At 39.4% G+C, this 27275-nt stretch overlaps 1 protein-coding gene across 5 annotated transcripts in view; it reads right to left on the bottom strand.

The window, feature by feature from the left end:
- Positions 1-27275, bottom strand: part of EEFSEC (eukaryotic elongation factor, selenocysteine-tRNA specific) — a 128644-nt gene that overhangs the window by 25041 nt on the left and 76328 nt on the right. For 3 of the 5 annotated variants that reach the window (XM_075052607.1, XM_075052609.1, XM_075052610.1), the window contains one exon: positions 16784-16940. The exons of 1 other annotated variant lie outside the window; for it this stretch is intronic. In XM_075052607.1, coding sequence (XP_074908708.1) covers positions 16784-16940 — 157 coding nt within the window. Of the gene's footprint in view, positions 1-15281; positions 15417-16783; positions 16941-27275 lie in introns of those variants that run through there. One more of the 5 variants, XM_075052608.1, reaches the window with a different exon arrangement.

The following is a 27275-nucleotide window of genomic DNA, read 5'->3' as shown; positions in this document are numbered from 1 at the left end:
AGGTTCCTAAGCGGGAATGACAGGGCGGCCTGAAAAATGGCTCCGCACCTCCCGCACCCCCCCGTGAAGCCAGCAGAGCACACACACCTCCCCGTCTCTCCCACTGCCGCTGGGGAAGGGAAGGGGGCCCTGCCACAGCCTTCCCTCCACTGCCACAGGAGACGAGCATCACCTGCCTCTACCCATTTTCTCTGAGATCTTTTCCTTCTCCCTGTTAGCTATCACCTGTTGGGGAAGGGGAAAAAAAAACCCCAAGAGTATACATAAATCAGGGACACCATGGGGAAATATAAAACCAATCTGGTTTTGAAGTTCATATTTCTAAAAGCATCCTGGGACCAGAGATCATAAGAACATATGGTTTGTGCTCCTCAAATGAAGCAGTCACTTGTTCATTTGGTACTGGCTTACAGAGATGGACCACGGGCCAAATGTAAAGGGAGAAGAAAAGTCCACTTTGGACCTCCGTGTGTCCCGGTTTTGTTAACACTTAAGGCTGAAGAGGAAAATCAGGCTGAAGTAACACAGACAAGAGACAATGAATTTAAGTAAAAGAACATAAAACTCATTTACGAAACTCTATGTGAAGTCTGGAAACGCCAGACAGAAGAGGGATGCCGCTTCCCCCTCCTGCCACACATTTTTTCCTTTCCTATCTCCCCACCATCACTAAATCTAAAACTCCACACAAAGCTTGGCACCTTCCTCAAAATCCAGGGGGGAATAATCACAGGCAGCAAAATCAAAATGGGATGGAAGATAAGAGCCAGTGACCAATAAAAAACTGTTTGCAGCCAATCAGACTCCCACAGCTCACGTGCAGAATTATTTCCACAATAATCAGGTCCAATTATTAGGAACAACTTTCAGAAAAAATGAACTTCAATTTGTTCACAGTCATTCCACTCTTCCTAGGCAGTGCCATCCTACATGGCTCCTTTAATTTCTTTCTCAAGTAAAACATATATAGACTTAAACCCAACATAAAATCCCAAAACAAAAATACCCCAACCTCTTGGCAGAACAGAGCCACCCGCTCTTAAGGCTGAGGGTCTGACGCTCACTCGTGCGATGGAGCACCCGTGACTCCCCAGGCCGGCGGTGGAGATGTGAGGCTGTAGCCAGTCCAGGGATGGTTGGCAAGACAGATGTTTCCTGTCACCAGTGTCATGTTTGCGCTGTTACAGATATATATTTTTTTAAAATGTATTGTGTTACACCATCTATCTTAGTGAATTGTCCATCTTGTAAAATTCTTTTAATTATGTTATTTTCTTATCTGCATTATCTAAAATTATTTATACTATTATAACCTTGGTTTCAAACATTGGCTATAAATGTTGTTGCAACAGTTATTAGATAAGAATTCACATACATACACACACATACACAAGTAATTTACAACTGCTCTGAAATGCTGTAACATGATTTTGTTTCCCCAACACACTTCTCTACCAAAACGGAAAAAAAAAAAAAAGGCTAGAGGAACAAGATCCAATCTGCCTTCCCCCGGGATCTCAAAGCAGCAATTTTCCTGAAGATGGCACAACACTGTCCTGTATTTGAAGCCTTGTTGGCCACTTCTTTCTGGAGGAGCAGAGCAGTTGCTGAGCCAGAGTTTGGCAGCAGTAAGTGCTCTGTTAGATTAAGTTTCAGCATAATGTTCTCGATAGGAATCGGAGCACCATCCCTAAAGTGCAACGGGAGGGTAAAACGCCAACCATCAAGATGGATGGTTTGTTTTTATTTTTATAGAGATTTTCTAAACCTCAACTTTCACCTCTTAGCCCCCTCCCCCTCCTGTTCTCAGTCACCTCCAATAGCCCATCTGTCTGCTTCATTTAATAGAAACCTATATTTCCTAGCTAATGGATGCATTTGGCTAAAAAGATAATCTCTTTGTGTTCGCTTCAGCTATCACATTCCTGTTATCATATTAATACTGATTAAATACAAAACTCAACATTTAAGTTGGACCCCACACATTATTTAAAAGCGACAAGATGTTCATATTTTGGCACTTTGAAACCTCATCCAGCATGGAATTGGCCTCCCCCTCCCACTCTGAACACCTCACCTTTCAGCTGGGATGCCACCCATACAGATTTTTACAGGACAGGATACTTTAATAGCACCACCCTATTTGAGACCACCAGACAAAGCTCAGGTTTCCTGAAAAGCTCTAGGACTAGCACAAACCTACCCCAAGAAAACTACAACGCTGCAGGTCAAGCAACGTGACGCTGGGGGTTACAAGTCAGGAAGGGTCAGCCAGCACAGATCTTAGCTCTCAGAAATGTCCAGTGGTGATTCACAGCCCACATTTGTACCTCAGTTTCCCCCATCTGCGTGCAAGGATATTTCACAAACCACGATGTAGGTGTGTGGCTAGTTTATTAATGTCTGTTTGGGTCTGCATGGCTACAGACTGGAGGTGCTGCAGAAAAATGAAGTACGAGTCACCAGACATCAAATCAGCGAAAACTAATTCAACAAATTCTGGGATCTAAGCCAACTTCATAACATGTCACATTTTAAAAGTAGCCAGTCACACGCGTGATAGAGCACGCTTCTAACCCTGAGAAAAATCGTCCTCAAATTCCAGAACAACTCCCCTCATCAGAATTATATTGCAATAAGACCCAGATGAATTTGCACCATTCCTTTTCTCACTTCTCATGCGACCATCACATGCCTCTGTGGAGGAGGAAGACTGGGATATGATAGCCATGGAAATGAACCTCATGAGATGCATGCTCTAACTCACCGTATTGTTTAACACATAACCATTGCTAATTTTTAAATAAAAATTATTAGCATGGCTACTTATTTATTCAGGGTTTGTCCTAGTCAATTTAATGGACTACCACTGCCAAGTCAATAGAAACACAAATTAGTAAGACACAACCTCAAAGTTCTGGTGAAATCAGTCATGCATGTCACTGATTTTTCAAAACTGCAATTCAGTAAGAGCCTAAGTTATGTGTTCTAGTCATCTTTGTGTGCAAATATCAAGTCTGAGAATGGAAGCACAATAGTTACATACACTCCATATGCAAATCATTTATGAGTTACTGAAGACAGACCCAGTGTTCCAACCACTCTGATTACACCCACCTCTCCTAGAGGGTACAAGCTGCAGACACTCCACTCAGCCAGTACCTTTCCTAAAAAGGGATGCGACACCTCCTGAGCAACTTTGGAGCAGATGAGGTTATACCATGGTCAGGAAAGCTCCCCTGGGATGTCAAGAAGGCTAATCTAACCTTCTGAGATCCGTATAAACAAACAACTGAACATGGAGAGCCTTGAACCAAGGGACTGCTGTTTACCTAACCCCTGAACTGCAAAAGACATCAATCCCTGCCTTATTAAAGAAATGCATACACTAGCCAGGCATGCCTGCTTGATCAGCTCTCTCCCATTCACAGTTTCTCCGGGGTCGGAGGAAGTTCCAACAGGCCCTGTTCCATAAATAAAATCCTTCTGGCTGGCGATAACTAAATTGTATTAGGACTAGCTCAGACAGCTTCAATTAGAAATAATAGGCAGGGGTGTACTGAAATACCCTCCATCAATTTGCTTACAGCTGGTCTTTTCCTCCTTTTCCATCCCAAACCAATTCTAACTACCTGGTTCAATGAAAGTAGCAGAGAATCTATAACATGCTTCCACTTATTGTAAGTGTAATCCATATTTATGTGTGTCCTGAAATCAAAACCACATCTAATAGAAAAGTAAAAGCTTTAAGTTCAGAGAGAATCAACAGGTCTTTAACAGGAGATTCCCAACCATCAGCAAGCAAAACCAGGAAACTTCAGATTCTGGATAACACAGACCCTTCCCCCAGGTTTACAGGGCTTCTCTCTCTCCTTAACCATCCTAAAAGCAACAATTTGTGTATATTACAAATCCATCCTTTCTTTACAAAAATTAGAGAAAGTAAAGTTATTTAACCAAACTCATTTGCAAAACTCTACAGCACAGTCTCCTTACAAGTATCAGTATTTTTTCTGTAAGATTTGAGCTTTAATAAAGACGTTTAAAATCTGTTGTTAATCTACCTATAATTTTTTCCAAATGCCAAATAAATTTGATTTTTTTTCCTGTGCTTATAAGAAACAAGTTCTAAATGAGAATCACTCCCGCTTTTGCTCCAGCATACATTTACTCTGAAACCTAATCATGTATTTCAGAGTAAACACTAGTGAAATGCACGATGATCAACTGGACAGAAATAGTCAAGTTATTCTATTTTCACAGGTGTGAGAAATTAATTTGATTTTTCATAAGAATAAATTGTCAAATATTAAAAGATATGCATATTTCAGGATTTTCTGCAAAAACTTTCATTTCTATTTGGCCTTCATATGGCTTAGTCAATGGAAAAGGGTTCTTAAAATATTCAACTTCTTTCAAAAGAAAAAGCAACTCAAGACAGAGCCTGGGTCACTAAACCCAACTAAAACCAATTACACGATGTCCTCAAACTACTTAAGAGCATAACAAGGAAAATATGAAGAAAAACTAGGGAAAAAAGTCAGGGATTGGGGAATCAGGCATCCATTTCCACATGAACTCCACAGGGACTATTATCTTTGCACATCTTCTGAGGAGGTACTTATGAGAACAGTCAATTGTAATGAGCCATGAAAAGAAAATCCTTAGTTCATGATATACAGCCTGCTCCTGTCAGCAGGAACTTGAGTTCTTCAGCACATTTTCAGTTCTCTAAAATGTCTTCTCTCTCTCGTGCCTGTAGCATTACCTGGCACACACTGCTTGGCACAGCCTATGTTACCATTGTGCTAGCTTGAAAAGATAATTCATTGCAATCATAAAGAAAACAAATGCATATTCTCCATGTTGTATTCATGTTATAATACCAATCCTGATGAGCTGATACTTCAGGAACACACAGGCAAACAGTCCCTTGCCTAACACATCCATACATTAACTGGTCAAATTAGAAGGAGGGAATGCTGTTCTTTTACAGAGGGAAAACTGAGAAGGTAAACAAATGCATTCAGAAGTAAATACATACCTGGCAGCAAAACCATGTACTGAATTAAAAATCCTCAGGTGCACAGCAAAAGGCTGTACCATACAAACAATATTCTTCATTTATATACAAAGAGACAGTTTAGGATGAAACAACAAAGTAATTGAAGGGATGGCACAGGTCCACTTTCTCAGTTCAGGGTTCTGTAGTTAATATATTTACTTTATAAAAAAACAAAAAGCAGCTGAGGCTGCTCACGGTTATGTGGGCAAGGGTGGTTGGCAGAGGAAGGGCCTGTAGGAGTAAGAAAAGGTAAATGGCCAGAGAGGGAATTGAGCGGGGAAAGGAGAGCAGAGAGAGATTAGGCTAAGACATCAGAAAAATGAAACTGGGTAACTCATCAGTTGTAACAGGGAAGAACAGGTTCTCTGAATTACCAAATTGTCTTGATTTCCTAATCTGGAATAGATGTGGGGGGTGAGGGGGAAAGGGGTGGGGGGAATTGAGGGCTCAGAGGTTTAAAAAACTATTATGATAAAACCCACAGCACAAAAGTACGCCATATGGAATTCTTGTGATTGAAGTTACAACCTCAGATATTAGACGGAAGACTTTTTTAAGCAGGATGATGGTTTTCTCCTCTATTAGCTATAACTTTTAGTCCAAGTATTAAGTAATTTTAAAGTATTCTCTGCAGCTTTTTTTTAATGCAATAATACTGTAGTTACAGGCAGGAAATACTTTTGTTGCTTATGTATAATACTATACAAAATCATGTTACAGCAGACCCCCCCCCCATCAAAACAGGTCTATTGAAGCTCCAGTTATTTCCTATTCTTTATTAAACACCAAAACCGCTTTGTGAAAACACAAACCAAAGACTGCTTTACACAGACTTCCTTGAAATCAATGCACACTATTAAGAACAACTATTTTTTTTTTGTCCCCAAATTCAAAACATGGATCAGCCTCTCAAGGTTAACATCCTTGTCACACAACAGTTCTCATCCACTGAGCGCTGGCCACTGTTGCGAGTCAATACTTCAAATAGCCTACAAATTGCAAACCACAAAGCTCTATGCTTCCAGGAAGCCCCCATGGTGTATGTTTTTACTCAGACTTCAAAAAGATATCAGAACAAACATTGGTGGAAAGGAAAGGTGAAAGGCCCAAGGAATGAATGATCAAAATCAAGTAAATAAGCACAAACAGTTTACAGAAAGGGAGAGAAATTTCATTGCAAGAGGGCAATCTGAATGCATGAGCTACCCTTGTGGAGACATTTACTAAGATCAAAGTTAAATTACGTAAAGGCTTGGAACAAGTATTTTCCACCCAAACACTGCAAAGCCATGAGTGAGGACTGTAACATCCAAAGACGGTTGCAACCCATTCTGCACACAAGAAAGCAGAGACAGAGATGAAGGAAATAATTCCTGCTTTGGTATTGTATAAATAAACTACAGGCCTGGCAACACAATCTAGATATCATGGCTTCCACTTCCTTGCTCTAGGGAAACAAAAAGGCTCTTGGAGAAAGCTGCCCACTAGAAGTAGGGCAGAGCAAGCTCCTCGTGAACAGTTTGCCCTGAAATCCCACGCTGCACCTGCACACAGAGTAATTCAGTCATCCCTCACCAAAACAAGCAACCCTTCAACATAAAATTCCCCTTTAAACATCTACAGAAGTAAAGAAGCAATTGTAAAACTTGCAAGTCCCCAGCACGTTTTTTGGAGTATTTAAAGCAATCATTAAAAAGTACTATGTTCTGGCAGTTCAGCCCCATAACCAAATCCACAGGGATCCTCCAAATCCCTCACATTTAGCTGTACTGACATCAGTTAAGTCCTTCACAAGAAAAAGGGCCTTTCCCTCCCAGAAGGACAATGCTTAACTGAGCAGCAGTGAACCAATACAAATTTTTATCAGACATATTTTGTTACTCTTCAGAAGAAACTGTACTTGGTCCCTTCAGTATTATTTTTAAAAGGCACACACTGAAGCATCCCAAACCTGTAGAGAAAAGTAGAAGGGTTCTTAAGTTGAACTAGATGATAATTATTAAAAAAAAAAAAAAAAAAAAAAAAGATATTCCCATTTGCTCTAGGAGATATAAGGTATTACAGGATATTTTTTTTTTTTTGGTGCTCTAAGGTTGCTCAGCCAAACTATATAGACACATAATAAAAACAGTTAGCTATATTCTTTTTCAAAAAAAAAAATTTCACACTTGAAATTACAGCAAGAGTGTATTGAATTTGCAAAATGAAACACCTAAAAAGGACAACAAAAAAATACAAACAGAAGGTAGCACATACATCCTGCTCTTGTGTGCAGGATGTGTACACTAAACTTCTGTAGTATTTCATGAAAGTAAGAGTGATCATGTTGTTCCATGCCATGTTCTAATCCAAATTGTTTGCAATTTCAGCAGCATAAACCCAGCTAAGTCAAAATTAAATGCAGGATTTGATCTGTAAGGAACAGGATATTTGGTCTGTAGTGACTGTAGCAAGGCATTTCCACTTAAAGTGAAAAATATCCAAAATGACAATGCAGCAGAAATTTTAAAACTTGAATACAGTTCTATTCCACAGTTGTATGTTTTTGCAACTTTGCAACTATCACATATGCAAAATAAGGTAGGTTTGCTTTTATAGGGGAAATAAGCTTATTCATTTCCTCATTCTAAATATTTAATTTTGCCACCCACCAACATGGTTCTTTTCCCCCCCCTTTTTCCTTCAAAAAGGTAACCTTCAGTAAAAGAACGCCATTTAACAAAGGACTTCCTAAGCACATCAGGCAAGGCTCATGACAGCCTGATGGGGCAGTTTATACAATAGCAGTATGAAGACAAGAGGTATTAGATAATTTGGAAAAGGTCACTGGATAGGTTAATGGTGACGTGATGGCAAATACAAGCTCAGAATGCAGCAGCCTGCTCACCTATATCAATTACAGAGATGTCCTGCCAGTGATCTGGACTGTGCAATAGGGTCCAAGTAGCTTACATTTGCTGTTGTAATTATTCAAAATTCAGCAAAGTAGCAGTCCTAAATACGTAAAATGCTTCTTGTCTCCCAGGGAATGCAACTTTCCACAATAACTACATTCCCCCAAAATAACAAAGCCTGGATTAACTGGAAAGACTTATGACCACAAGAGACCCTACACAGAAGTAAGGTTATAATACGCAGCAGCACTACCAGCTCTCAGTTTTACCACAAATCTCAAGATAAGTGCACTTCTTTTGAAATCCCAGATCCTAAAAACATGCAACTGAGTGCAAATCTCAGTTTGTTTAATTTACATATCTAGCTCCTGTGGCTTAGAAGAATCTTATATGTATGACCTGAGTTTATCTAAGAAAAGAAACAATCTTTACAGAATTCTATTTTTTTTTCTTTCAAATAAAAGAAAAATCATTCTTTAGGGACTTACCATTGTGAGTACTTTGGACAGCTGACTACCAATGTCACTGCCAACTGAAATAACAACTGTTCAGTTTCAAAATACTTGTAAAAACCCACAGTTGTCTCCCAAGCTCTCCCCACACTATCAGATGCACATTTTATCCTCAAATTAAGATAAACAACTTCTAACTATAGCCTCTTTCTAATTTGCAACAAGGATTTGAAACTTAACTTTAGGATACTAGTAGAGCAATCGCTTGTTTTGGAGGCAAAAAAGGAAACTGTTAATTAGCATGCACTTGGAAAAGACTATTTTGGCAGCTAAATTCTTGTCAGTCTCCATCTGCACAGGGCAATCTTGAGCACAGAGCTAGACTGAATTTTCTCTTCAATCCTTCCTTTCAAGAGCTCGCAATGTAACAACGCTAGAGCATCCACAGGTCAGAAAAAAATCCTCTCTACCCTGAACACCCTACAGCAGCTTGAAACTGATGGCAGAAATACTTGAGGGCAAAATAAGTGGATACTGGCATAAGACTTCAGAGACCAAGAAAGATGGGTGGGGGGACAACAGCAGTAGCAGACTGGAATAAAGAACAGAAGCAAATAGGAGAGAGATAAAAACATTAGCAGAAACTAGTCAAAGTGAAGGGGGGCTCAATGGAGATTGGAAACTAATATTAAGAGAAGAAAATATACATAAGTGATCGCCAGGTGGGTTTTTTTTTGGTTGTGGGTTTTTTTTTTCCTTTCCCAAGTGGTAGAGTTTCTGTAGAAGTAGATACCCATGCTGTGGCCAAACAAATCCCATCTGCTGGAATTATTTTTCCTTTCTTAGTAGGATTTTTTTTCCTTAAATTGCACAAATAATTAATTTCGTATTTATAGCAGGACTCCAGTGAAGTGCAAAAAAAATAAAGGAGTTGATTACTCACTGAGGAGAAAAAAAATAATAGTATGGGATAATAGGTAAATTACGAAGCATCACCCAAACCCAGCAATGTTTTCCTTGTTTGTGTCAGTGTGGGGAATGCAATCTCCTAACTGGACCTGGTATCAGAATGCATCTCACAATGGAGAGCTAATTAAGATATTCTTTTTTATATTCTGAAGTTTTAAATGCTTACCTTTGCCACCTTAACACTCGTCTTTTCAAAGTAATTTTCTTCAGATTGAGGCAGCGCCTACCTCTTTACTGCTTTCAAAATACAAACAAAAAGCTCACAAAAACACACTCTGCAGAGTAGAAGTAATAGAAATAATAACCTAAGCATGAACACAAAAGCCAGCGAAGCCCAGGGTTAAAGCTGGGTTTGCTTTGAGGCTAAGCTCACACCAGTGCAAGTATAAGGTGCTTTGCTATTCAGGGTAGGGAAAACAGTTCAGTATACATTGCTCTTTACCACCATTGAACAATCAGTCAGAGAGCAATATGACTTTTTCCTGAAGACCACCCATAGCCCTAGCTTCCAGGGGAGTGTGATTGTCATTGGTGTATGCGATGAGTAGAGAAGAAACACTAAGAGTTCTTCATTTGGTGTAGAGCCACCAATGGTCCTTCCATTGCATTAATGACACCTTCCTGCAGCTCCTCTTGCACAGAAATAAAAGGGGGGGGGGGAGGCTCCATCTTATTCTTCTCAATTACCCAGAAGACCAGTGTGTAGCCTAATCTGTACCCAACACAAAGGCTTGCACAGGAACTGAACCTTTTTCTTCCATAGAAGCACTCAAATGCTGCTACGTCACCTGATGCCTGATAATTCCATAATCCAATCTGCTTGATCCCAGAAGAGCAACGTACTGAACACATGCTCCAATGGCAACTTAAAATCCAAAGAAGAATCAACCTCCTCTGGGCACAGCATCTATTCTAGTGTGCAATGACCAGCTGCCCCTGAAAACAATCTTACAGTCAATACATCACCCTTCAAAGGTCTAAGTTTAGAGACTTAGTCCTGCAATTCTGTCATTACAGCCAAGACCAGGATCTAGTGGTACTAACATGAATGAGACAGCAAGTTAATGACAACTTCTGTTTTCATTCAGAAGGAATGTGCACAAATCTTGACTTCGATTCCACAAAAAGAACACTCTTAAGGTCAATAAATCTGGCTATCCAGCTCCAAAGGTCAATAAGGGCTTATAGGACATCCCCACTCAAAAGGTAGGCTTGATTCCTTCAGGCCAACCTTTTTTGTAAAAATGCAGTACAAACTCCTAGTTCCTATGTGGTCACCAGGACTTTCACATCACTACAGTTTAATCCGCTCAAGAGGGGATCATACAGGGAAGTGATGCTTCCCTGGCAACAATCCTCTCCCAGCCTCTGTCCATACTACACTAGCCAACTTTCACAAAAAGGAGAGGAGATTTATGCTTGAAGTACCCCTTAAGGATTTTAGGTTTTGTTTGTTTTAGAGGGTAGGGGAAGAGAGACTGTGAAAGAACAAGCAGAGCTAATCTCCAGCTTTTAAATAAAACACAGCTATACAGATTTCTTTGCCCTTGGGCTTTTGTTTTTCCTCTTGACTGAAATCCTGCTCAGCCTCACCTGATACTGACAGGGATGGCAACCCACCAGACCCTTGCAGCCAACAATTTTTTATTTTCTTTTATTAGAAGAGGAGCCAGGCTGGGCAAACATGGACATTAAATGTGCCTAAATTTCATTTGGCCTATGAGAAGAAGATTATCCTATTTTAATGCAACACAAGCAAAGAATTCCAAATGTCAAGATCTCCCACAAAAAAGTATGCTGCTTAGTGACAGGATGTTTAATTATTCTCAGTGCAATGAAAAGGTTTAGACTGCCCCATTCCTGCTGATGTCAGTAAGGACTGCCCTCCAAATTACAAAGTTAGGAATATGACATTTATCTACAGTCAACTATTTAAAGCTTGTCTCCTACAGTTGTCTAAAAACCCCTGTAAACTAATATTCCACAAATGCCAGCTGCATTGGTGTGTTGAGAGCTACCTGAAGAAAGTGAGACACCCCATGAAGAATTTAAAAAATAATAATAATAAAAAAAGAACATAATTAAGATATTTCTAAAGGGGGAAGTTATAGAAAACAATGTGACACATTATTTTACTTTTGCATTTTTCCATCTTTGCATAACTCTTATTTCCCTCATACTATTTAAACTCTATTTGACTTCCTTGCTTAAGTGGAGTGCTAAAAAATAACTGGTTTGAATCCCACTTTTAAACCCACAGTTTTTAACTGGAATTAAAATTACGCAGAGTAGTGCTGTTCACCGACAGCTCTTACAACAAAGCTTTCCCACTGTTATGAACCACTTTGCAAGCCACTGTGTGATCCCATCCAATGAAAAAAGTATGCGGCAAAATCCACACCATCTCCACAATATGCTAAGGGGGAAACACATATTCAGCATTTCTACCCTTAACTTACACACATAAGAATACAAGGGATTCTCAAGAATAAGGCATATTGGTTAATTCTTACCACTTTATGTCATCTTACACCAACACTGTAGGATCCCAGAGGCATTATGTCCCCTGAACTAGGGAGCCCATCCGTGCTATTACTTCAGAAGAGACTTTTATGGCACATTCAACCCCTCCAGCACGACAAGCAGTGGAAACAGTGAAAACAGACTTGCTCTCTCAGATGCAATAAACACTTATAAATGCAAGGCAAAAAGTTACTAGCAACAAAAGACAAGGTCACAAACAAGTTTGTCTTCACTCGTTGTAAGAAACTTAACTACTGTTATCCTGCCCAGGTAAAAAGAACAGAAAAGTAAAAAAGCTTGTATTCCAATATTCTCATTTGTAGCTCTTATGAAAAGTGTGCCTTTTATTACTTTTAAATTTGCTCAATTCAGAAACGTGTTCAGCTGTTACAAGCGTTAGATATGCACTGCTTCTTTTACATTAAGAAATAAGGTAGCTTTTAACTCATCTCACATATAGCAATTTTTACTGTATCAAGTCAAAAAGAGGAAAAAAGAATTGCAGTCAAACACACCGCAGTGACTCAGAAAGGATGAACACTTTACTAGCAACTAGACAGTAAAGGCAGAGACAGAAAGGCAAGTGAACTATGCCTAAGACCAGGTATGTTCCAATTAGATTTTAAAAGTCGCTACATTTTACAATAATCAAGCACAAAACAACTGCAACATGCCAAAACCAATGAAATGGGCATATCTAGAGCCAATCTTTTAAAAGATGTCATGAGACACATCAACAGATCATGAGTTTGCAAACCAAGCAGAGTTTTACAGGGTCAATTCTTGGGTGACAGTTAAACAAAATCCACAATTAGCACTAAGTTATTCAAACGATTCACTGAACTTTCCTCTGAAATTCTTATCAACTGGCATGACATTCCTAGGTGCAACATATGTTGAAATAAGCATTTTTCCAAAGACTGTCATTGTTAGCTTTTGTCTTCTTTAGAATAAGACACTTAAAACATCCAGTTCCTGCCTCCCCAAACTTGTTCTTGATTTCAAAGGTGAACAATACTTTTCATTTACCTTGACTATATAATGCAGTGCTCCCATTTACAACTAAAACAGCTGCCACATATCACCCACCTCAGCAAGAAGCACTTCATCAGTAGCTCATTCCCTCATACACACACTCTAGCATAACTTACAAAGCACTGTAGTTTAAATTGCCTTTCAAATCCTGTTTGTTTTTTAAGTAGCTTGTTAAACTAAGCAAAACTCTCTTGTGAGTTTAGAGATTATGTCCCCCTTTTTATGTATTTGATCATACAACCAGTCTGGAAAGTAAGAGTCATCCTGTCAATTAACACTCCTTGAAACTTTTTCCTCAGTTAAAACACAAACAGGTCCACAACCCAGCCCTACAGAACAGCAGATCTGCCAGCAACAACCTTTTTTTTAAAAAAAACAAACCTAGATGCTTCTGCAAGCAGTCTAGAAAGTAGGTTATACCTTGTCATTCAAGCAATAAAAGCATGCCTGAACACAAAACCAGAAATGAGATGAAAAATACATTGTCTTTCTACCTTCCACCACCCTGCTGCCTGTTTTACCCTGAGACAGGTACTAGCAAACATCCAGGCAAACTACACCTGTACTCTCAAAATGAAACTACGTCTTCCTCCTCTGCAAAGGTGATCTGGCAGCACAAGAAATCTCCACTAAATAGCATCTCTCAATGGTCAAGTTACACTTAGCTTTATTTCAGGTTATTAGCTTTACTTCTACATCCTTGGACCACCCTAAGGGATTCTTCTCCATTATGTTCTTCAACAACTTGCAGATAATCATATCTCCCACTTAGACATCATTTAGCCAAGTTTCATGCATTTCTTTTCATCTTCTTTCCCTCATAAATCAATCCCTTCAGCCTCTCTAGCATTCTTGCTCCTCTTCCCTGAATTTCTTCCAAACTGCTGACATCTTTCAGTGACTGAGGAACTTCCAACTGCACGCTGTATTCTAGATGTATGTTTTGTACTCTAAAGAAAGATAATTAACCCTTTTCAAGAAATATTAATGCTCCAAGCCTGGAATAAATCTAAATCAGAGATTTCTTTTTTTTTTTTCCAGAATGGATAGTAATTATCCCCATTTCACAGAGCAGAAGAGCAGAGCAAAGAATCTGACTTATTGCTGCACGCAAGTAGTGCCAGAATAAGAAACAGATCCGTGTTCTGCCATTCCCAGTCGCGAGGTCTGCCAAGTTTCAGCTCACAGACAACGCAAGACAACGTTCCCAGGCTGTGATCTATAGGCAAACACAAGCCATTTCCAAGTGACTATGGAACAACACTTGGGGAGCCCAACACTTGCTCGCGTGAGCGGGCACTGTGCCGGAGGCTGTTGGCACCAGCGGGACCGTGTTATACCCTACAATGTGCCATGGTCTGCTACTACCTTAAGTAGTCAGGACACACATCTCCAATACATCTACCTGATTTTTATTGCTATGTAGAGGTTTGTTTCTAAAGCCAGCCCTCAGCTATCATCACGTTAACTACCCGAACAAGCTATTCAAGTCCAGAAGTTAAGACTGGTTTTACGTACAAGAGGACTGACTGACTGCCAGGCTGAGGCAGTCCAAGGCAGTTTTAAACTTGCACATTTCCTTCCCTTCCCTCCCACTCCCCGATCCTTTTGTGAATGAATTGCAGCGAAATAACTTCAGAAAAATTAAAAAGAGCTCTTCGTAAAAGAAATCTGTAAGAGAGACTATACAAGGGGAGGCAAGGCTGAAGGATGGGGGGAAGGGAGAGAAGAGTATGGTCAGTTAAATTTAATTTTAAAAGAACACCAAAACCCCCCCAAAAACCCCTAAACACCCACAAACAGGATGCAGACACATTAAAAAAGCAACACTGACCTAACAAAGGAATGTGAACTGCAGTTGACTTAAACAGCATCACAGCAATAGCCCTCCCCCTACACACAAATCTCTGCAACTCTTAAAGACACAGGTTTTTAGGCCCTTCCAAATTCTGTGGTTCTTTCCGCTGCTAGCCACATGTTGTTTGATACTCTTAGCTTGAGCTATTTTAGCTTATTGCCTCTTCTTTCCAGACAACAGTAGTACCCAAGTTTGACCCAGACTACAGCAAAGCAAAATAAGTTGTATTATTCTGCCTATCTTAGAGAGGTATTAAATTCTAGTATTCTGCTACGTATTCTTCTCATTGAAAGAACAAACTATAATGGGTCCTCTGTTTCATAGTCTGATTTTAAACATCAGAAGAATATAACCAAGATTAGATAATGAACACCTTGGTGAAAGGTATCATTTCTTCCCACTACTCAATCTACAGAGCAAAAAGCAATTTTCTAAATCTGTGTACGATTTTCTTAATGTGACTACTGGTTCACAATTGTAGTTACTGCTTACATCCCCAATGGTGACAAAGACTCCTTATTAGGCTTCTCCCGTGAAGAACCATTTCCTCCATCCAAAATGTGGAAATGGCAACGTAAATGTCATCCTCCTGTTGTTCTTCTCTTTCATCACATTTTTGCCTCCAGGAGAGAAAAGCTAGTAAGAACACTACATTTTTAAGCAAGATATCATCTTGATTTTCAGCTTGAACCCTTTTCAGCGTTAAGGTCATTTACACACCATTTCACCTAAAGGTACCTATCTCAGTGAACGCTTAAAAGCTTTTATATACTAGAAAATGCAAAACATACATAAATCTGGTGCAACTTCTTTCTTTAAATATGCATTGTGCTTGCTAATTAGGCTCACAGACCTATTTGCAAAGTCTAGCATTTGGTGACGAAACTGGAATTACAGCTAGACTAGAATACAGGAGGTTTTTTGTCTAGTCAGAAATTCTTATCTTGTGATAGGAAGAAAAAAGGAAATTTGCTGAGGGTCAAAATCAGTGCAGTCACATCAAGCCTTAAGTTAAATGGAAAAAAAAAGTCCATCTTCAGCAAGAAATCCAGAAACTTCAGTTTTCTCTATAGATCAATCACTATGTGACTGTTTGCTGTCATAGAACATCATGACTTCTTTTCTCCACTTGTACAACAGACGTAATCTCATTCATCTCCCTAAAGAGGGCGGAGGATTAGCTAGTAACAAATGGGCTGAAGACAATACAGAAATACAAAAGTACTCCTAGTATCCTTAAAATCTTATCCCACAATCTGAGTTAAATGTAGCACCTATTATTGCCCTTTGAAAAGGCTCAGAACCACTTTCCTACCTCAAGGAGAAAAAAAACCCCAGTAATGACACTTACAAACTCCAGCACCAATCATTCCCTGTGCTCTAAACTAAGGAGGCATAAATCCTTGCTGTAATTCACCAAGGATGAAAAATACAATAATATATAATATCATAAAACCAGGAGACACAAGCAATAAAAAAACCTCTCAAATACTCATTTATCAAGCAGGTTTTGCTTGAAGGCAAGTTAGGTAGTAAATTGGCTCTGTTCTGCATGTTAAGGAACTTGCATCCACTATACTATATTTAATAAGTAGCTACAGGTAAAAATGGTTGCAGGTTTGCTGTCCTTTGTTTGTTCAGAAGGGCTCTGGTGCAAATCATACATATGTTAAGAGAGGAAAGATTTCCACAAACCTTTCTGGGCAGAGCATGATTTCCATGTTACTGACACTTAATAGGAAGTCATTTTAAGACCTGAGTTTGATGACACAGAAGACATGGCTTCAGGCCATTCAGTCTCACAATGTAAGTCAGAGTCACCATCATTTAATTAGAAGAGGTACAATCCACCAAATCATCAGTGGTCCAACGGGGTATGAGTTGATTTCAAAACTTCAGGAGACTATCGGTAACATTCAGACTTGCATTATGGAAAGATCCTCTACACTTGACATAGATTAGTATTTGTTAGCTCATAAGCACTTACCTGGAATTCGGATTTTAAATTTGCCACTTTGTCCAAAACCACCATCTATTATTCCATCTTCTCCTGTAGATAGTTTGACTTTTAGACCCACAAAAATCTGGATGTTTGTTTCCTTTTTAAACAATGAACGACCAATCACACTGTAATCATCCATCACCTGCAAAACAAATAGGGCTTCATAAGCCTACAATCTAAAGTGACAAGAAAAATTATGCCTATGATATACACTAAGTTTGGTAACTTCTACCACCCTGCCCTTGGAAAACCATTTACCCCCAGATGAACAAAACTCTAGATGAGCCATTAAGGCAACTTTCGTCTAAAACCATAAAAGACTTTGTGAATTACTATATTTCTGCTTTCAGCTCCTTTCTTATAACATAAGAAAAATAAAACCTGCAACAGAACGTTCTGTAAAGATCAGTTAATTAAGATCTTTTATGCTTTGAAATCTTTCCATGAAAGTCACTTAAGTACCTACGCTCACAAAAAGTTTATTCCATTATTTATCCTACAGCTAAGTACATTATCACCTATGTAAACATTCTCTGTCTCTTAGCTCCAGACCTGCACTCCAACAGCTACACTTCCAAAGAAACGACAGAATTACTCAGAGTTTCTAAAGAGAGCCTTTTAAATATTCACCTTTACATACACATTGATTTGTTAAACTAAAAGCCTTATGACCATTGTATCCAATTTTAATTTCAAGGTTTGTAACCCAGTGGGAAGAACCATTCCAAGTTGAATTCTTAATTAAGCTATCAGGAACAAGAGGCAGCAAGGTTGGTGGGTAAGGCAAGATAAACAACCCTCCCTTAGGCATTACAAAGTATAAGGTGCAGTCAAGTGAGCCTAATCCTGTAGGTGTGAATATCCTTGTATACCTAATGCCTGGAGTTACTCTACCTCGTAGCCACAGCAAGAACATTTATTTACTTATCAGAAGAAATAAGGGGATATTACTTAAATCTTTTCAAGATTTTTTTTTTTTTTTTTTGGTGGCAAAAGTTGCAGTTGTTCTTCATATCTAAAGAGCAATTTTTAGATAAACCTAAGGGTTGCAAAGACCAAAGTGACTTAGAACAGTAAAGAATTACAACCAATTTTGAACACCCCCCTTTATTCAGTTTAAATGATGACTCAAAGTATTGCTGGTTTATTAAGCTACTCTCCTTTCCTGAAGCCTCCTCCATAAACAGTAGTGCATATACAGACTCAAATCCCTAGCATTGTTGTTTATTATTTTGTTACATATGTATGCCTCTCTTTTAGTGCCAGCCTCAGTACGGCAGTAAATCTAGCATCAGAAATTTAGTTTTTGTTTTATTTTAAATAGGGTTTACTTGCTCAGCTATAAACAGTGTTTAAAGGGCTGTGCAATATTAGAGAGCACTGGCAGGACCTCACCCTTTCCCAGACCACACTATACACATGCAGGATGAGAAATGTCTACAGCCCTTCCTTCTTTCACATGGAGATGACAACAGTACAGGCAGCTCTGCTCCCAGCTGGGTGTGGAATCAAGGCTGTAGGCAGAAGCACTCAGATGTCTCAAGAACATACGCTGCCTGAACATCCACTCCTCGTCTTTTCCCAAAAGGTCACATTTCTGGGGTTTTTTTCTGTGTCTGTCCTCTCCCACCCCCTCAACAAGCACTGCTTCGAAATAGCTTGTGAACCTTTAGTGGTAGTATCACTGCTTGGCAACCCCTGGCTTAAATTTAAAACTGAATAATGTCTTTTACTAGAGCTACTGATAATAGGTGGTGGGAGAGGGGGACGATAAGCTTTCAGGCACACTTGCCTGCCTTCAGGTCTGAAATAAAAGACTAGCAGAAAAAGAACCTGTTAATTCCAACCTGAAGAAGCACTTATATTCACAAAACCTTCTTCATTTTTCCAGTTGCATTAGCTGGTGAAATAAAAATATTGCCTCTTCCTATAAATCTTTTATTCCTAAAACAAGAATTTCAAAACTGAACATCCCTCTCCTGCACCACTGCCTATGTGCTTCCTGCCCGTGTTTGAAATAGACGGTCTCTTACACTCCATTGAGGATCTTCCATATATCTATTATTTTGTAGTTATCCCCCCAAAACGGCACAGGAAGTCAACTTTAAAGACAACATCTTTTATTTTTCCAAGAGCACTTCAAAGTTATCTTTAACTTAATTAAAAACGGAATTACAGGGTGAGCAGTCATAGTAGCCTAACATGGTTCAGTTTAGAGCCTCTCCAGCAAGGCTGTCAGAAAAAACCCTCAGAATTACTTCTGTGAACAAGTGACATACCTTTTGATTTTAAAACATCTAATCTTTTACAAGTATATGTGCTTTTTAGGGTCTTGCTCTTGTACACACAATTTAGGAAAGTAACCAAGGGCTCCAGCTGCACTGTTCCTTTCACTCCAATGGTCAACTTGTTAAAAAAATCCCTCCTTTAGCTGATTGATATGTTCTGTCCATATCACCACTATTCCTTGGGCATCTCTACAGGCCTTTAGCAGTGCTGAGATAGTAAGTGATCAGTGACTTGCCTGAATGACTGTTTGGAATAAAACCTTTATGTCCCAAAGTCTCAGTCTCATACACTAAATACCATACATCCCATCCTGTGTTGTCCACCCCCCCCAGTTAGCCTATCACCAATTTATCCCCAAAGAAGGCTAAACAATAAGAGAATGCCTGACGTAACAAGAACTAAGATAACTGATCAGTCTTTGCAGTAGAATAAATGGGTGGAGAGAATTGCTACATAGGAAACCTCATTTTCTCAACTTTAAGAGCATGTGAAAAAATAAAAGAGAAATTAAATTTTTGGTTTAGTCATGTTTTGTAAAAAGGCACAGAAATGCATGTTGTTCTCTCCAACTGAAACTCAACACTTCCAATTACTTTACCAGCAATTTACCTCCAATCACTGGATTTTAAGTTAATCCCCTTTGAGTTCCCAGAACATCTACAATGGCAATCACTTTGCCTATTAGCTGAACAGCCTTTTGGGAGATCTTTCTGCTTTTCTCTCACACACTCTTTTTTTGTTATAAAATATTATTAACTTAAATAGCCAAATGCCACAAAGACAGTGAGGGATAGACAGTAAGGGATACGCAGTCTGCTCTGAAGCAGCAGCAAGGGGCCTAGCAATGAGGGCAGACTAATTTTATTAACTTCAGGGAAACTTCAAAAAGCTTTAGGGCTTTAATGCCAGACAGAGACGACCCCAAAAGTCAGTTTAAGTGCTGCATAAACAAAGGATTAGGGCAAGAAAAAGCTGAAGGCTCCTTGCATTTCTTGTTTATATTGTCATATGACCTAGTAGGAGTGGGAGAGGGCTGCCTCTCTGACTTTAATCCCCCATGGTGTACAGTGGCGTTTCAGTTCACTGACCTACATTACGATAATATTTTTTTAAATTTATGGGCAGAGGTGCAGCATCAAACTCACTTAAGGACTTTAAAAAAAGAAAAGGGGGGGGGGGGGGAGAAATACCCAGAGAAAAAAAATTTCTGGCTGGTATAGTCTCCCCCTCTCACTTAGGTTAGATCAGCAGCTTAGAAAGGGATTTCAAGTTCAAAGGGAACGTCTCTGTTACTCTTGTTTTATGGCTTAGACCAGAGGACACAATAGCACTGAGTTTATGAAATATCCCTTCCCACTTGGCTTTTGTGTTTGCAGGAAAAAAAGTAAACAGCACTTTATAACCATAGGTGAAGTATGTGCATCTCTGGCACATAACACTTTTGCTAATACCAAGAAGTTCACAGAAAAAAAATTAACCACCTCACACTCCCCATCTAAGCAATACTTACGCTACTGTATATTGTTAGCAAAACCACAATTAATGCTACATGTGTTGGCATTCAGTGCAAACCATAATATAATTCCAAGGAAAAATAACTCTGCAATTTCCTTTTGAGCAGGGACAGCAAGCTATACTGTCCAGCCTGTTAAACACCTTCATTTTTGAGATAACTTAGAAGTTACTGACATCTGAACACCCTCTCAAACAATCCACCACACACATTGAGAGCAAATAACTCTGCGTCTTAACATATCTGTAGGAAAAAAAAAAAAAAAAAGGAAAACAGAAACACACAGAAAGAAACAAAGCAGTGCCAGAATGAAATGGAAAGTAAGAAAAGGTTTGAGATGCAGAAAGTAAAACCACTGAATATTAAATACTAGAAAGAGACAGAGAGAAAAGAAGAATAACCTTTTCTGATTTAATCTAAAATTATATTGTTTTAAATAGAAATAAAACAATTTTTTTTTTAAAGGATAAAAAGAAGTCTGAGGATTATTCTCAGCAAACTGATAAATGGCCCATTGAAACCAAAGCAGAGAACAACAGGAGGGGAAAAAGAACAAAAAGAACCTATGACTAACACTGAAAATACGAAGTATTTTTATTACTTTACTTGTTTGTACTTTAGAAAAAGTACACTTGAGACGACATCATCATGATCAGTGACAGCTCATTTCTAGAAAACAGTTTCAAGCACTTTCCATTTCTGTGTCAGAAATGGGAATATTTTGGAGGCTGCAAATTCCTGTTCTTTTTTATAACATGGCTTCATGCATTGAGAAAAATGATGGTACATGAGACTGCAAAAAGAGTGAAGGAGAAAGGAACTGAGAGGATTTCACCGATGATTAGGTTTGCAGCTTTTTTGATTCTCCAAAGACTGTTCTAGCTTATAGTGTTGTTACCGAGAACTAGGTGAATGACTTGATACAAAGAACGAATTATTTGGTCAGCCATACCGTTTCCTCAAGAGCTTACATCAGCATAAAAATATTAAAGGCTTTTCTCCCTGCGATTCCCTCCAGCACTAGAAGCTTTCAGTTGTGTGTTTAGCTCTAAAGACCTTCTTTCTCACCGTCCGCCAAGCGAACAAACTAAACTTCTGCCTTTGAACATCCATCCAGGAGGAAGCAATGGAGATGAAAAGTTCATCTCCTTCAGTACTTCATGTCTCATTACTGCTGTTTTAATAGAGCAAGAAGCCATCACATAGACATTTCTGCATATCCACTAACTGGTTTTCAGATGCTTGTCCCATCTCTCCCCAGCCTGTTTCTTGTATCCAAGAAACATCTCCCTTTCTCTACCCTCCTCTTCCTTTCTCAATAAAAAGACAATTGCATTTGAGAATATCTAACAAGCAGCCATAAAAGTCCCTTTCTTTGCTGAGCATTTTGCCATGACTACATCTTGGTTAAAACCAGTGCAGTAGTGGAAAGAGTCTGGAGTATTGAGTCAGGAGAATAAGCAAGAATTGCATAACCAGACCAGTTTAGATTTTAAAAACTCTATACATACCAATCGGCATTCTCCAGGCATGCACAGGGTACAATCAGGGCACTAACTTCATTATGCACCTTTATAGAGCAAGTTTTCTTCACTTCTCTTTCAAGTTTAGAAGGGCTGAATCCAAAAAAAACACAGGCTCTAAATTCCTGGCACAGCCTAGTTAAGAACACATTCATTTTACCAAGTGAGAAGAAACTGGTTGATGTCATGATTTTATTAATCTTTACATCAATCTATGCTGTGTTCCCTTTATGCAAGAAAAGCAATATCAACAGAGGGAAGAGAGGAGGCTACAGGCTGTTACTACATACCATACTGCTCGGGACCTCCACCTCCAGAGCAGCCTGCCCCAGCTTGAAATGCTATAAAGATTAAAACCCCTGTAATGTTTACTATCCAAGCACAAACCAAGAAAGAGGCTGTTCTGTAGAGCAGAAGATCTGTAGATGCAGAAGTCTCAGGCCTGGCCTTGTAAGAAGGACACAGAGAAGATTGCCAAGCTGAAGAGGGCTCCTTCCAGGCTGCAGTTCTGAGCAGCCAGGAGGACTCTGGTGGTATCCCCATGACTTAAGAACACTCGGGCACTTCCTTCACCTATCTTAAAGTATTTTGACTGTGGCTATCTCAGGTTCTGAGATCTTAAACATCCAAAAAGAAACATCAGTGAGACCTGGCAAGTTTCATTTGAAATAGCACATAGATCTGGCACATAGCACTGGCAAGTGCACTGACAGTAAGTTAATTTTTCTCTAAAAGAAACTGCCCACAAATGGCTTGGGGAGGGCAGAGAGGAACAAAGAACAGAGCCTTACAAAATCCTCCCTGGAAATTAAGCAGGCAACAAGGACAGGCCTGCAAAGAGCTGCCTGAAGCAAATGATGCCGAGGAAGAGGAGAAAGCCGACTCTTGACACAGACTTGCATCCCCTTCTGAAGGCACCACGTGGACGTACAAACATCTCAAGTCTGTCCCCTCCCGTAACGATCCCTAACTCCAGTGTGTGGATCCTCTTCCCAAAGCCCAACAGTCCACCATCTCTCTTGGGTAACAGTTTCCTTCTGCCATTTGGTTAACAAGGTTTGTGGTATCAAGCAGTACAAGTCTGCGCTACACTGCTGAATATTTGTTAACTCCAATTCTAGTGAAGGTGTAACAGCAGAGGGATGGTTACAGTTCAATAATACATAGGTGTAGTTTTAGTTTACCTTTTTATTTTAAAAATGCCTAGGAAATTACATTTATATAAAACCTAAGTTATTTAAGTTGCAGAATTGGGCATTTAAGAAGTTAAGAAATGCCAGATGTCCATACAACCTTATTTCTGTCCCTCTTTGATATGCCCCACGATACAGTCTTTACATGACCACATCCAAAAAAATTTCACAGGAACCCTGCCTTATTAAGTGCACAGGATAGAGGCACAGGGGAACAGAATTAATGTTGCATAGGCAACTGTAAATCTGGTATTTCCTAACTTTCAAGTGCTTGATTTTGCAACCTAAGTAACATTCTTAATTTATTTTTGTATCCAATAAATAAAATGGTGCATTGGTTGCCTTGCTGACAAACCGATTCCCCCACAGGTGACTCTTGCACAACCTCAGAAAAATCAAGACCAGCTGTCCATACACTTGTAAGACCCAAAAGCATGTCTGCATTTTAAATTTAATAATATAAATAATAACCATAGGTGTTACTCAAACCTTGCAAAATTCTACTACCCAGTCATGTGGAGCAAGCCATTCTTTTGTCCGTGAGTGAACAAAATACCAATCTTTTCATATGAGTAAGCAAGCAGATTCTATGATTTAGCTGCTACACTTTTATGACAAATTTATTCTACTGTGTTAATCTGTATGTTGTGTCAGTTGGTAAACATCACCATTCTTTTCTCAGTACTGTTTAACAGAAATTGTATTTCTGTTTAATGAGCATACAGCCCTCCCTTCCCCCACTAAGCTCCTCAAACCCTTTTACTCAAAAGCTAAACAAGAGCCAATAAATAAATGCATCTTTTATATTCCTATTTTACAGTGCATTTTAACTAGTGAATGTGCTATGCACTTTTATTCACCTGATTGCCTTCATTTCTGTATTATTACTGTATTTAGCATACCATCAGCAGCCAAGCAGAACCAAACAAACTCATGTTCAGACTTCAAAGCAGGAAAAATATTAATTGTGGCGTCTGCATGTTTACAGTAGATGGAGTGACATCCACCACTTCTCTCAGCTAGAGTCACCGAACGTTCGGCTGACAGCCCAGGTCACTGCCTGTGCCTGCAGGCAGCACTCAATCAGTTTTCACTGTACAGTTTGGCCTTGTTACGCACGTTGTGCCTGTATTAGTCTGCACATCATTTCAGTCACCAAGAAAGTGTAATTGTCTGATGCAGTGTTTTATTTGCTACCTTGCTGGAACTACAGTGCCACTATAAGAAAGCAGCAGATGAAGCATTAGCCCTAGTAAGCCAATGAAACATACTCCATCTAGAAGTAAGCTAGATGGAAGAATCTAACTACCTGAGCAGGTAAAATTTACTTCTGTTCATTCCTAGTGGCACTGCAACCATGCAACAGAAAATTCAAGGAACAGTATTTCTGTGGCAAATACTTTAAATACAGTGCACGTGCAACAACTGTGAAACGAATTCTGGTGTTACTGATAAGATATCTGGAAAGGATTCAGTGAAAAAATACCACTGTTGCTTACACATGATCCACTACTTGGGAATCTTTCCAGACAGGAATACTCTGGCACTCCCATATTAACTTACCGCCTCCCCAAGCAAAGACGACCTCCCCAGAAGTCTGGTCTCATCCCTTAAGTGAACCACATTAGATGTTCCTGTTCACTCACGTGCAAGTTAATTTTTCCTCCTTCATACCCTCCTTTGGCAGTTTGGTCAAGTGTGTGGCTGAGCTATTATCAACTTGACACATACTCTGTAAACTAAATGTTGGTGTTCTCATTCATAAAAAGCCATAAGGAATTAAAAGACAAAATATGGCTGATAACTGTTTAAAAAAAAGCTGTTTTCACAATCACTGCTTTTCAAAATGTCTAGCTCCCTTAAGGATAGTCTGGGTCATTGCTGGTCATCAGCAAATTTAAATACTATTTTCTCAAACTTCCTGCAGTTGCTTACTAGTACTCATCTCCACACTCTCTTATCCTTCTTCTGAAAGGCCAGATATATCTGTTAAGTGATGGTGACAAAGACCTTCCATTTGACCACTCAGGTAATGCGCTTGCTGACACAGCTCTTGCTATCCTGTAAGAAGAGGAAAAAAAACCCAACACTTTTAAGAGATGTTGAAAGATAAGCTTTTTCTCTTCCATTCAGGCTTCAGAAGAGATGCTCTGATAAAAATCTTGATAACTTACCCTGCTTTCACATATTCCTCCTGCAACAATACTCTTCTCCTTGGGGACGCTTAGATCACACCAATATTCAAACAATTAGTAACAAGTTGTTATTAAGCAATAAGTGATTCTTCCACCCTCCAGAAATGAAGCATGCTAGCTACATGACAGCCTCAGTCCCCACAAGAACAAGTTTAATAAAAAAACCTCACTGTCCAGCAACCCACAAAACTTGGGAACCGAGTGGCTATGAATAAAACTAGGACTTCCCATGGCTGTGACATACGAAAGGAACTGCTGAAGAAACAAGTGCAACATTATTACTATCAAATAAGTAAAGTCTAAGAGCAAGGCAAATAATGAGAAAAATACATTAAAAACTTTGAAATACATAGAGAGAATGAATTATTCTTAATGTCAGAGGAACACAGGGAAAGCATCTTTAGGAAGGACAAGCCCATTTTCATAGGAAAACATTCTGCTATGCTTAAAATAGGAAACAATCGCAGCTGAGACATGCATGTATTTTTCACTATACAAGCTTGAAAGTGCAGAAGGCACAGCTTGCGCTATTCCGAGCAAGGCAGAGAGTTTTCCTTCTCCTTTTGTTTCTGCCACAGAGCTACTGATTTACGAGCATCCTCGACAATAGGACCCTGTGGCAACCATCCTAAGATAAATCCTGCTTCTGCAAACACTTTCAAAACTGGCAGAATATCTGAGTCATGCAGGAAAGCATGATGTATTTCTACGGTTCACCTTTCGGTTGAATCTCTCTGCACTCGACCTCTATGTCCATGGAAGCAAAAGAGAAAATAATGTGACAAATATAAAGGATTTATCCCAGGAACTGAGTAACTGCTTCATGAGTCAGACTAGAATTAATCTGCAATGCTGCGTAGAGGTAAAATTCAGTGAGGAAGGTATTTCAGAGATGACATTAGGATTAATACAAGTGTCTTTGCCCACAGAACTGTGAAGAGCTGACTGGTGAGCAGACTGTCTCCAGAAGCCAACAAGACCAAGGACAACAGTTGCTGTTTATCTTCATAAATTGCTTGTCTCTGACTCCAGGGGCTGCTGACTTGCTACAGTTTAGCAAACCCACATTCACAGCCACCACTGTATGCGGATTCAGAGGGAGAAACTTTCTTCAGAGCATCTCATTTGCCCCTTTTTTCACCAAGATTCCCACATCACACTCCTTAAAGCAACACCGGTGTTCACAACAGCACTCTCAGCCTTGCTTTTACCTTTTTATCAGTACAAGCCACTTATTACCAGCCTCACTCTTTTTCCTATCGAAACTACATTTGTCAGGCAGCCAAGGTTTTACAAAAATGAAGTGTCCAGAGGGCAACAGTCTCTGCCTCCACATAACTACGCCAGAAAGATGCTCTTGACAGAAACTTCCTTCCACTGAACTTCTCCCCTCTCTCAAGTCCTCTCTGCAAGAGAAAACTGGACTAGTATTTCACATCATTTTAAAAATCATCAAGTTAAGCAAATACAAACCTTTGCCGGTGCCCTCTTACTTCTAAGGGAATGGCAGATTTTGATTTTCCTTAAAACTAAAAGACTTACTCTAACCCCAAAACAAATCTGGTCTAAAGCAAAACAGGAGCATTCACACACTTCTACAACAGTTATGAGATAAAAATCGTAACTGCAGTTTGAACCATGCAACTTTTTCATGACCAAGATGCAATCCCAGCATGGTTAGAAGCAAGTTTCCTGCACTATGCAGCACGTCAGACAACACTAACTTAACCAAAAAGCCAGATGATAAATGTTTTAAAGCCAAAT

This window comes from Buteo buteo, chromosome 21 (assembly GCF_964188355.1).
Source record: "Buteo buteo chromosome 21, bButBut1.hap1.1, whole genome shotgun sequence".
NCBI lineage: Eukaryota > Metazoa > Chordata > Aves > Accipitriformes > Accipitridae > Buteo > Buteo buteo.
Note: the sequence above shows the minus strand (reverse complement) of the source record. Positions and strands in the feature narration are given on the sequence as shown.